Raw genomic sequence first — 12,365 nt, 5'->3', positions numbered from 1 at the left:
TTAGTGTGAAAACTTTCAATTCAAAACCACTAAAAGCCAAGCGGAATAAAAATGCTTTCACTGTCCACATAAATGCCTTCAAAGGTTTCACTACTCTCACCTCTTTTGGGAGGGAATTTAATAACTGGGATGCTGTCACAGAAAACGCCCTCTCTCACGTTCCCATCAACCTAACTTCTTTTGGTTCTGGAACAGGGCCTCTTGTTTAGGGAAAACAGGGAATTCCTTTCAGGGCAAATATCTTATTAAATTCACCAAGCTGCACACCTATATGGACAGACATGTACAACATGGTGGTGGGCCAAAACATTTTGCGTTTGGAAGTTCTTTACTTTCAATTATTCGTGTACCTGAAATGTAACCAGTATGTGGCCTGATCATTATTTTTCTAATGAGGCCCCCTGATAGATTTCATTAAAGGTATGTTATCAGTAACATAAGACAAAATAAGATGAACAACTTCAACATTTTAGAGTCAAATTATAGACTCAGGGCAGTGTAGGATTGAATGACGTTAGCAGCGTATAAGAGAACCAGCTCACCAGTTCCCAAGCATGTCAAGACCCTTTTCTTCCAAAGCAGTCCCTCCCAGATTCCTACCTCTGTTAGGTCCCCATTAGGCAGGATAGCCAGATCAGGTCTGAGACAGCAGCCATTCAACACAGTGTTGTATCTGAAAAGAAGATTTTTTAAAAGGCAATGAACAGCAGCAATATAGAAATGAAATAAATAAATATTTCCAGGTATAAAGTTAGCCTGTAGAACAACTCCCCGAAAAGCATTTTCCCTGTGTCCATGGTAAATGTGACTCAGCAAAACAAAACAAAACCTAGAGTCTGAAAACCTATGTTTCACACATGCCCTGTTAAGGAATGGTGTTCTTTGGTTCTACCCCAGAAGGGACTATGACCACATCAGATCAATTACAACCTCTTGAAGTGTTTATATACCAGAGACCTAACAAGCACAGCAAAAGACACCAAAGATGATGATTAGCTGAAAGTTGATTATCAAGATCAGCTGCATCTCCAATGCTATAGATATTAGGCTGGTCTGTACATTCATTTATTCATTCATTCATTCATTTTATTAATTGCCCATCTGGCTGGTGGGCAATGTACAACAAAAGAACAGTTTAAAACAATAAAATACTACATTAAAAACTTATTTCTAAAAATACCCTAACCCATCCCAAATGCCTGCCTGAAACAACCATGTTTTTAATGCGTGGTGGAAGCTCATTAAAGAGGGGTCATGGCGGAATTCCCTAGGGAGGGAGTTCCACAGAGTGGAGGCCACCACAGAGAAGGCCCTCTCCCTCATCCTCACCAGCCTAGCTGTCCTGGCTGATGGGACAGAAAGAAGGCCATGCGAGGCTGATCTTGTTGAGCAGCCTATCTGGTGTTGCTGGAGGTGCTCCTTGAGGTAGGCTGGGCCAGAACTGTATACAGTTTTAAAGGTCAAAACCAACACCTTGAATTTGGCCCAGAAAACAACTGGTAACCAGTGCAGCTCCTTCAGCACTGGAGGGATGTGATCTCGCCAGCGGCTTTCTTTAATCAGGCGAGTCGCCGCGTTCTGTACCAGCTGCAGCTTCTGAACCTTCAAGGGTAACCCCACGTAGAGCGCATTACAGTAGTCTAAACGAGGGGAGACCAGGGCATGTACTACCGAAGGGAGCAGATGGTCAGGAAGGTAGGGGCGCAGCTGCCATATCACATGGAGTTGGTACAGCGCTGTCCGGCTCACAGCTGACACCTGAGCCTCCATGGACAGCTGGGAATCTAAAATGACCCCCGGGCTGCAGACCTGGTTTTTCAAGGGTAGCCATACCCCATTCAACACCAGGTCAACATCCTCCAGCCTCCTCTTGTCTCCCACCAAAAGTACCTCGGTCCTGTCAGGGTTCAGCTTCAGCTTATCCCTCCCCATCCAGCCACTCACTGTCTCCAGACATTTGGACAGGGATTCTATGGTCAACCTTGGTGAAGATCTGAACAAGAGATAGAGCTGCATGTCATCCGCATATTGATGACACTGCACCCCAAACCTCCTGATGATAGCCCCCAGCGGCTTCACATAGATGTTAAATAGCATCGGGGAAAGGATGGAACCCTGTGGCACCCCACAAGTGAGCGGCCATGGGTCCAAAACCTCCTCTCCCAGTGCTACCCTCTGGTACCTGCCAGAGAGGAAGGACCGGAACCACTGCAATACGGTGTCTCCAATGCCCAACCCCTCCAGGCGGTCCAGGAGGATACCGTGGTCAACGGTATCAAAAGCTGCTGAGAGGTCGAGGAGAACAAGGAAGGAGCATTCACCCCTATCCAGAGCCCTCCTCATATCATCCACCAAGGCGACCAAGGCCGTTTCTGCCCCATGCCCAGGCCTGAAGCCCGACTGAAATGGATCCAGATAATCGGCTTCTTCCAAGTGTGCCTTCACATAACACTAAGCCAGCATTTAGTTATGTGCATAAGCCTCTCAGAGCCTAAGCAAAGCCATAGGCACACGCGCTAACGCCCCTGTCTTGTGTGTGGTCAGAAGGACTCTGGCTGAATATAGTTTCACTCTCGTCGAGTCCTGGCTTTTCATTACATACAAACAAGGAATTGTGGTTTGAAACAAACTCTGGTTTGTTAAACAATCCAGGGTTTACTGTTAGCTTTTTAAATAATTGACTAGCTTGTTTTAAGCCATGATTCCTGGGCTCATGTGTAAGGAGAAGCCAGGAATCAGGGAAAGCGAAAGTAAATCCTCATTAAGACCTTCCAGAGAAGAGGGAAAGGAGAGTAGACAAGCTCAAGGCTTCACTCAGGCTCACAGAGGTTCATGCATGTAATGCTAAATCCTGGTTTACCGTTATATGCAAACTGGCTCATTGTTGTCTGTCAGGGTCAGGAGCAGACTCAAAGGAAATGCTGTATAAAAGGAGCAAATCCACTAAGGATAGCCTAGAAACGAAATCCTAATCCTTTCAACCAGGCACAGGCCAGCAATCCAAGATGGCTACAGACCTGCTACATAAGCATGCAACGGTAGTACAGAAACATCCTGTATTAATAACAACAAGGAGTCTTGTGGCACCTTGAAGACTAACCATTTTATTATGGCATAAGCTTACGTAGACTACAGTTCACTTCATCAGATACATGAATCTTGAGTTACAAGTATACACACACGCGCGCACGCGCGCACGAGTGGGGTCTGGAATAGTAAATAGTGAGTTCACAGGGAAATGAAATGCAAAACGTACAGTCAGTGACAGTGACCTGAGAGTGGTCATTCACAAAACACTTGTTTGGCAATAATATAGACATAGCTGCATTGGTGATCTGATTAACACATGATGAACCAAAGAGGGTGAGCATCAGCAAAAGGTCAGCATGTAACTGTAGCATACGAACCTTTCTTCCTCAAACTCCTTCCCAAAGAGGATGTTATCTCTAAGTGTAGCATTGAGAATCCAGGCTTGCTGAGCCACATAGGCAAATGTTCCATCCACAGAGATGCTGCCTTCCAGTAGAGTCATCTAGAACAAAGAGCAATAACTCTACAAGTGATGCCACTCCACCCTTGTGTAGGAAAGTTCCTCCCTCCTTTCTCTCCCCCTCACACATATCCCCTCCCTCTCCTTTCTGGCATGCAAAACCAACTACACTCTTGGAGTTAAACATGTATAGCAAGTTAAAGCATTTTAAGATCTTAAATGTGCCTCACTTCATTGCATTTGATGATCTGAGTCAGATAAATAATTTATCATGTGGGCTAAAGGCAAATGGAGCAAAATGCAGCTGCTGGCAGAGAGGACGACAGCATGGATCTCCTGCTTCTCTTGCAGACAGAGGGGAAATAGAGCCAGCAGAACTGACTGTGTGGAAGAAAACCAGTGATGATCTCTCACCTGTCCTAAAATGGCTGAAATGAGTGAGGTCTTCCCACTCCCCACACTGCCACAAATCCCGACAAGTTTCCCCTAGTTTAGAACATAAAAAGAAATATTATTGCAGAAGAAATCAATCCTTCATACTAGGAAGTAATGCTACGTACAATTTAAGTGTTTAGCTACTGAACAAGTGCATGAAACAAACAATATCAGATTATGCAATGGGGGAGGGTAAATTCCCACTACCCAAGTTGGAAGGCAGCCCTCAATGTAAGTACTTTAAAGTTCAGGCCAACTACCTTGGCAGTAAGTTGTCAATGCCTTCTGGACTTAAACTTGCAAAACATCCAAATTCTAAAAAAGAAAAAAGGCATTATGCTAACAGCACAATCCTATGCACACTTATTTGGAAGCAACCCCCTCTGAATTCAATAGGGATTTCTCTCAAGTAAGTGTGCATAGGATTGCAGCCTAAGATATTAATCGAATCTAGGAGGAGGCACTTTAGCCCGTCTTTTATTATGCAAAACACATGCGAGTGCCCAGTATTGTCAGCACTAACCTCTGGAGGAGAAGCACACAGGAACACTCGCATGGACCCTTGCTACGGAGTCACAGTAGGCCACAGTTCTCCAGCGTATGTCCACTGCATGCTTGACATACATCTCTTTCCAAAAGTTAAATATCTCATTTAAAGTGCTGAAAACACGTTGGCTGCACAACGTATGCAAAGCGACCCTCAGTTATTCTCTGTAACGCCATGGCAAAACACAATGTTTCATTATGCTAGGAAAGCTCTGATCCAAAGGAGAGAGAGTCTCGTTTCCTCACCTTCTCAATTTCCAGGTCGATATTGTAAAGTACCCTCTGCAGCCGGACATTTGCCAACTGGGTGTGTTTGTTCTCCTCCTCAGGGCTCGGGGGATCATCACTGTCCACTAAGAGGTGTCCCTTCTGTTCAGCAAGCACTGCCCGTTGTCCTTCATGCTGCTGCAGCTGCTTCTTCTCTTTCTTGTTCTTGGCTATCTTGTCTTTTTTCATTTTAGGGGTCATCTTTGGTGAGCACTGGACACTAGCATGGGAGGATTCCCATGCCAAGGTGGCATTTTTCACCTCTATGGCTGTGTGAGGACTGGCTGGTTTTTTCTTTACCATATGAACCTCTTCCATTAGAAACAAACTCTGATAGGAGTTGTGAGAGAGGTGCAAAGATGAGACACCTGGTCAAGACTGAGTGGGGGACAAGCCTATGGCACACTCACGCAGCAAAACACATCAGGCTATACAGTGGTTGGAAGCTGAAGAGCAAAAGGTAGCTCATTAGTGAAAACTAACTCCAGGTCCACAAAAGGGCCTGGTTATCCATGAATGTGGTGGTTCTCAGACAGAGAGACTTCTGCAGAGTTACCATACTCTAAACACTGACTTGGACTCAAAACATGGTTAGTTTCAATACTATATGGCATGTACCCCCTCACATGTCTTGTATTTTGGAGCTTGGAGGATGACACAGAGCAAGATGAGGAAGCAGAGGAAAGGTCTGCTCCTTAGAAATACCACAAGGCTTAAAAGGATGGAAGTGTTTCTTAATCAGTGTTCAGAAAAAGCTAAATTCCCTGCACAAAATTCAGTCACCTAAGAATTTGAAAATTTATCACCAAGTCTGGAGACAACAGAGAGCTATTAAAAAACAGAGCCTCTATATCATGTATTCCACCACATCCATTTATTCAACAACATTCTCAGAAGTTTCTGCAAAGTCTGCCAAACACTTTACACAATAAAACCAAAGACTGAACAGTTTCCAGTTACTTAAAACCAGTATTTCCAACAAAAATGCTCCTACTCTTACTGACTCCCAACCCATAAATAATTATGGGAATTGCACTTTAATACTATCCAAATGACCACGCTATGAGTCCCTTACTTGGGAGATAACACCACAGGCTCTCTTAGGATCATTCCAGTTTCTCTACCCTCTTCTATCTAATTTTCTCTTTTAGGAACTTGTATATTTTAAAATGATTTTGCTGCTTTTTCAAATAAAAGTCCTTCAAATGGCTAAAGAATTCCTGCATGTTCAAGTGGCATATGTTTAAGCCCTAAAAGCAATTTATTATTCAAAGCATGTGTACAATGCCTTTAACTCCATGTGGTCTTGGACAGGCTATCCTGGTGATAACTATTCCCCTAGAGAAAGAAAGCTGGGCATTAGCTGGTCCAGGAACTGTAAGAGAGGAGCCACAAGCATGTAGAATCCCAGATAAAAATGGAAGGGAAGAGTCTAGCTAGGCTGCAAACTGCAATATTTTCCTGGTTGTGTTCTGAGATGCACTCTCACCTCACATGGGATATTCATCAGGCCCAGCAGCCCGGACATCTCTCCATCTGAATGGACTATGTATTTTAGAGCAGGCATGGGCAGAAGACAGATCTCCAGATGTTTTGGAATTCAACTCCCGGGCGTTCCTGGCCATTGGCCACGTTAGCAGGGTCTTATGGGAGTTCAAGTCCAAATCATCTGGAGATCTACCTTCTGCCCACCCCTGCTATAGAACATGACCAAGAACCTTCTGCAACTCATAGTGAACAAACTGGTAGGAAAAAGTTTCTCTGTAGTTTGAATACCACTGCTCTAAAGGATTTGCTACTGTAAACGGTTATAAGGTCACCTCTATGCTTAGCCAGGAATCTACAGGACTGCACATGCATTCATCATACATTGCCCAATTTCCATGCTAATATTTCAGCTTATACTTAAAGCAGCTGCAATTCTACACTCACTTTTACTTTGAGGTAACAGGTCCACACACTCTTGGTGTGAAAGGAGCTATGAAAGTAGCAAGAGGTTTACCATGGGAATATTCTAAGAATTATATCCATGGTATGTTAAAGACTAGAACACTAATATAACAAGCAAGATGATGACTACTCACCTTAAATCTGTCAGCTGCAACAGATGCTTCAGACAGAGACTTCACAGAAAAAGGTGTAACTTTCAGGGCAAAAGTCATTGAATTGAACACTGTAACCACTGTAAAAGCCTGAAACAGACAGAAGGAATAACTTTTGGCTGCAATACCTTATCATCAGCCCCACATAAATTCAATAATAACTAGTCAGGAGTGGAGGGCAAAAGACTCCTTCAGGTAAAAAAAACACAAAACCCTGGGAACTGCATATAAAAATGGGAGGGGTGTTTTGCTCCAGGAATTTCCAGCTGGGGCAGGGGGGTGTTTAACACACATAAATGTACTGCAATACTTCCTCCAGCATACATGCTTAATGTACCCTACTACTACCTGTATCGGGAACAAGGCACCTCTATAGCTACTCACCTGAATGGCCCTGCTCCTTCATGAAAACTAATAATAGAAGAGAAGTCACAGCTGCACTGACCCCTATCCTTGCAATTATTTTGGACCAATGATCAGCTTTAACATGAGCTGTGAAGTTGTTCATAACACTTGCATGCTGCAGCATATTTTGAGAATGTCATCAGGTGAGTTCCCTTTCAGTGTAAGAATAAAGTAGGAGGTATTGAAAAGTGGAGTGGTTCAAGAGGTTACTGAAGTAGATTTTTGCCTAAAAAAATTTGAGTCCTAATCCTGCTTGCCTTCAAAGTGTTTACAGCAGTAATGAAAAGCCTCTTGCAGAAATATATACGCTTTCTATGTTTTTTTCAAGTGCTGGAAACCAGCTGGAAGAATGGAAATGACAAGAAACAAGCTTGCAATAGCTTACCTCACTACCTGTTGCAATCTGAGAAGCAAAAGACCACCAGCCACAGCTTACCATAACAGTGGTCCTTCCCAGGTTCAATTTGTCCCCAGCTCATGAATGTCAGCCATAAAATTGATGCTAGAGACGAGGTGTGCAGGTCATTCCCCTGGAGGCCTGCCTCCCAACCTCTTTTCATGGCAGAGCAAAGTAATGCGCAACGGTATGGCAGACAGTTTTAGAAACTGGTGCAGGATTCCAAACTCGCAAACTTTCCCATGTCCTTTCCCATGTCTGATGTTAACATTGCCTGCTTCCATGAGGAGTTACCTGAGCTGCTGTGAGGTCATAACCAAGGATCATATGAACAGAGAAAGTCACCACGCTGGCAATAACCACAACTATGGGAGCCACTCCTACAGTGATACTCTGGAAATATCCAGCACGTTCCAAGATTTTGCGTTCTTCCTCTCTGATTTCTGGGAATACAGAACACAACACCTGTACATGAAGGAATAAGCAAAATATACAGCACACTCACAGAGCTCTCCACATTAGTTGCAACTTCATCATTCTCAGGGCAGTATCCAATGCTACCTGTCCACAAATGGGGCCTACTACCACTTCCATTCCACGAGGGGCCCACCCCACCAATTCTGTTGCACAAGTGGTGCCCAACGCTTGCACAACAGAGACTTGGCACTTCCAGGGACAAGTCCTGAAACAAAAAGAAATGCTTATTTTTGTAATGGGACAGGTCGGCAGAGCTCCTTTATGTGAGCTCCACCAACCTGTCCCATTCCAGAAACAAGAGTTTCTGCTCATTTCGGGTTGCCCTCAGAAACACTAATTCTCCATTCCACAAGCGGTGGGTGCTGCTTGCACGATGGAATCAGCGGGACTGTCTGCTCGTAGGCAGTCGCCATTGGATGCTGCCCACAGCGTTAGAGTTATACAGAAAGCAAACTTATAGAAGAACAAAACATAATCACGTAAATTATTTATACCAAGGACAAAGAATATGATCAGGTTTTACATTTTAAAATTGCTCATACTGGAGCAACTGCTAATACTTAATACATTAAGACTAACAGTCCCAACCAATGAAGCTGTGTGGCCTCTTTTACCTTACAATCAGCCACACAAGTGCAATATTTATTTATTAGCCCGTCTTTCTACCAAGAACTGGCACTCAAGGCAGCTTACGGAAACAATTAAAAGTTGATTAAAAATAAGAGTAGGGAAGTCAAATTATTTCCCTCTTTCACATCCAGCAGAAGAAGAATACTGACATATCTAGTAAGGCCTTCTTTGCTGCCAGATAATGGGGTGGGGACAGATGAGAGAAAGGTACCTACACCAGGCAAAAAGAAAGAAAACTGACACTCACTTTGAAGATTCTGAGAAAAAGCTTTGACCCAGGCATACATTTTAATGAACTTAATGTAGTTAAGAACTTCATTCATTTTCTGGACACGTTCATCAGTTGCAGACACACATTTCCTTCTGAAATAAGCTGTCAGGCGAGATGCAAACATCTGAAAAAAAAAGAGGCACCATAAAACAGAACAGCAAGCACAGACTCCTCTCGAGCAAGAAACAGAATAGATGAAAAACGCTTGGCAAACGTTGTTCAAGGTGGTTTAATGCATCAGCTAGAAGATGCATCTGTCTGCCATACTAGTATTTTCTTCCCTACAGGAATTTTCCCCCAGGAGAGATAGAGGAAGGAAATGACCTCAAAGCAACAAGTCATAGGACACTAGTCCTGCCTATTAAGAGACAAAGAACAGTACAAGGAAATCATGGAGGCTACCATGAAAAAAACTTTTCATTCCTCTTGCTTAAGGTTACAGCTTTCTAACTGATAATTTTCATACAATTGTGGTATTTTGGAGCACTAAATGTTTTTACAATTTCTATTTTTGTACATATTTCACTGTAATGGATGTTAAATATTGTTTAAATACTGAATGTTTAGACTGTACATATTGTGTATATTTCAGATATTGTAGTTTATGGTTAATACAGTTTATTACATGGGGTACTGTCTTCTTAGAACATATAATTTTGTACCTTTTCAGAGCATATATCTTTTGTATTGTTTTTACAGACATTTCCCTTGATAAAGTGTTCCTTTGAAATGTATTAGGAATCATATCTACTTGTGCAGCTGTTGTCTTTGAATTTTTCTATGGTTGTAATTGATCCTCCCCCTTTGTGTGTGTTGCAGATAAATAAATCCATGCACAACAATCGTAGGTGACTGCCAACATGTAGTTTGCATATTTTCTCCTTCACAAGAAGGAATGGCTATTCGGATAAGAAATTAGTCACATGTGATTGAAGCAACCCTTCTGACCTCTCCCTTTCCTAAATATGTAGATCATGCAAGCTTTCAAGGTAAACAAGAGTACTCTACAGGGAGAAGGGGGAAGTAGCTAATTCTCAATTGCATGCAAATTCAGATTACTGTTCAATCAGGAATTTTGCTTGGCTTTCCTTTCAGTCCCACTGAGTTCAGGAAGCATATCTTGCAAGTAATGCCTTTAGGTCTAGGTGGTCACTTAAAACAGAAAGCAGCTTCAATCACATAGTAAAAGGCATAGAGACAGTAAAATGTAGGGGTTGAAAAATGTAGTAATATTCCAGAAGGCAATATCTCCATTCAAATTGTAGAAGCATGCAGCATACTTCACTTGTTTAATCTACATTTTGGGGCTGTTCACACTACAAAACAGCCCCAGAGTGAGGCTGTGGCACATGCAGGGCATGTGAGGCCACCATTTTGAATATGCAACCACCACTCAGGGGTTGTCATGTGGTGTTAAACAACCCTCGCACAACCCATGGTCTGTTTCAGGTTTATGCAAGGGTTGTTTAACCTTCTCATAACCCACGCACGCTGGGTTCAGATGACACAACAACCCCCCTGGGAGGTGTATTCAAAATGGTGCCCGCAGGTGCTGTGGCTCATCAAGCATCAAATAATCCACGATGAGCCAGGGCATGTCGTCTGATTCCAGTCATTGTCAAAAACACACCAGATTCTAGTGAAACTAGTCTTGTCAGACCCTTAGAGTTCTCGCAATGGGTAGCAACGTTTTGCAGGCTTACTCAGCAAGAGTCAGAAAATTGTTCTAGCACTGTGACAGCAAAGGAAAAGCTGAATGAACTAACATTAGGCAGCATAAAAGAGATGCACAATGCAGCATCCCTGCACTGACTGAACACTCCACCTATGCAATCAATTATTCTCAAAGTGAGCAATATTCAAGATCTTTTTGCACCCCTGGCATAGCAAACATGCCCAGCTTATGAAGACACTAAATGATGATGCAACAACTTATTCTGCTTGAACTCTCTGCAACACTCTTCTTATTTCTATGCAACAGGTGGTGTTCACTTTGTTTTTTATGCTGACAGCCACCTACTCACCATTGCTGGGTAGAAGAGGATGAAGACCGCTGATCCCAAGAAGGCTGTTGGTCCCAGAATAATAACATTATAAACCATGCCAAGAATGGCAATAATAGGACCTCCAGCCAACAAGCTACCCACAGCTGCAGCTTCAAACATTCTCTGTCCATCATTGGAACATACATTTATAAGCTGAAATAGACAATGCAAATGAAAGATCAACAATTAATTTTATTTCCTATTATTTATTTTTCACTTTTCTGCATATATTCTTTCAAAGCAGTGTAAAACTAATAAAACAAAATTAAAACAAAAAATAGTATCATAATACACATTTTTGTATGCAGTTCTCCTAAAATATGCATTTTTGTGCAATTTTCCCTAACGTAGACGTTTTTGTATAATTAATGTACAACATTTTGATTTGAGAACTACATTGCAACATTTGGAGAAGCGTGAAAATGGAAATACCATTCCGCTTTACATTCGTTCAGGAAGTGTGAATTAGGTTGGTTCATAGTAAAATGCCGACGAAATGAACTCCCCCCGCCCCCCACCATCCCTACTCAGAGTATGCCTATGTCCTCTCCGCACTTCCTTAAAAGGTTTTTGCTTGAGTGGCAAGAGGATGCATTTCAACTTACCTCTCCCAAAGACTTCTCCTTGATGTTTTTCAGCTTGAGTATTTTCTTAAAAGCCATGGTAAGGATAGCTCCACGCAATCTGACCCCAGTACGGTAATTTAAAGCCCAGGTTAAAGCCAAGGACCAAGAACGCACTATTTCCGTCATTAAGAGGCCAAAAACTAACAACAGGCTGTAGTGTAGGTTGGGCTCCGTTTGCTGTGTGTATTCAAGGAGATGTTTCACAACAAATGCCTACAGGAAGAAATGCAAACTTGCATGAACGCCCCAACATGCCAGAAGAACCATTCAATCATTTTATGTTAAGTTAGAAATAAGGAGCTATGTTATTTCCAGTAAGAATTTGTATTATTAATAGGAAGTCTTCGGGTAAGTAAGAGCTGGACCTGTTGTAGAACACCTTGCCAAAAAATCAAGCAGTAAATGAAATGTAGCAAGCTAGGAAAGGGCGGGGGGGGGGGCGGATAATTTGGAACGTTCCAATTCCTTACACCAAACTACTGCTCCTTCGTATAGTCTAACTTAACATAAATCTGACAGTTGCAACAATCCATCATCAACATATGCTTTATAATAATCTGTACTTATGCAAAAACTGAGCATATTAAAAAGATATATTCCTTTACATGACATTAAGACCTTTTATTCTTTTTTTCAAACGTGCTTATTTGATAAAAAGGAACAAATGTACCTAC

The 12,365-nt window shown here is 42.4% G+C and overlaps 1 protein-coding gene and 1 long non-coding RNA gene across 3 annotated transcripts in view; one reads left to right on the top strand and one right to left on the bottom strand.

The window, feature by feature from the left end:
* Window positions 1–9,863, top strand: part of LOC146351719 (uncharacterized) — a 52,183-nt gene extending 42,320 nt beyond the window's left edge. The window contains exon 5 of the long non-coding RNA XR_014789641.1: window positions 7,574–9,863. This is a non-coding gene — a long non-coding RNA (uncharacterized LOC146351719). The remainder of the gene's footprint in view (window positions 1–7,573) is intronic.
* The window catches only part of ABCC5 (ATP binding cassette subfamily C member 5), an 86,251-nt gene that overhangs the window by 31,763 nt on the left and 42,123 nt on the right, over window positions 1–12,365 (bottom strand). For both annotated transcript variants that reach the window (XM_084847683.1, XM_084847682.1), the window contains exons 6-14: window positions 11,671–11,904; window positions 11,045–11,218; window positions 8,997–9,144; window positions 7,937–8,085; window positions 6,823–6,930; window positions 4,718–5,068; window positions 3,905–3,976; window positions 3,408–3,532; window positions 601–673 (exon numbers count right to left, since the gene is read on the bottom strand). In XM_084847683.1, coding sequence (XP_084703809.1) covers window positions 601–673; window positions 3,408–3,532; window positions 3,905–3,976; window positions 4,718–5,068; window positions 6,823–6,930; window positions 7,937–8,085; window positions 8,997–9,144; window positions 11,045–11,218; window positions 11,671–11,904 — 1,434 coding nt within the window. The remainder of the gene's footprint in view (window positions 1–600; window positions 674–3,407; window positions 3,533–3,904; window positions 3,977–4,717; window positions 5,069–6,822; window positions 6,931–7,936; window positions 8,086–8,996; window positions 9,145–11,044; window positions 11,219–11,670; window positions 11,905–12,365) is intronic.

This window comes from Heloderma suspectum, chromosome 3, assembly GCF_057233095.1.
Source record: "Heloderma suspectum isolate Gila_16-S chromosome 3, 16-S_ref, whole genome shotgun sequence".
Lineage (NCBI taxonomy): Eukaryota > Metazoa > Chordata > Lepidosauria > Squamata > Helodermatidae > Heloderma > Heloderma suspectum.
This window is presented reverse-complemented; position numbering and strand designations above follow the sequence as displayed.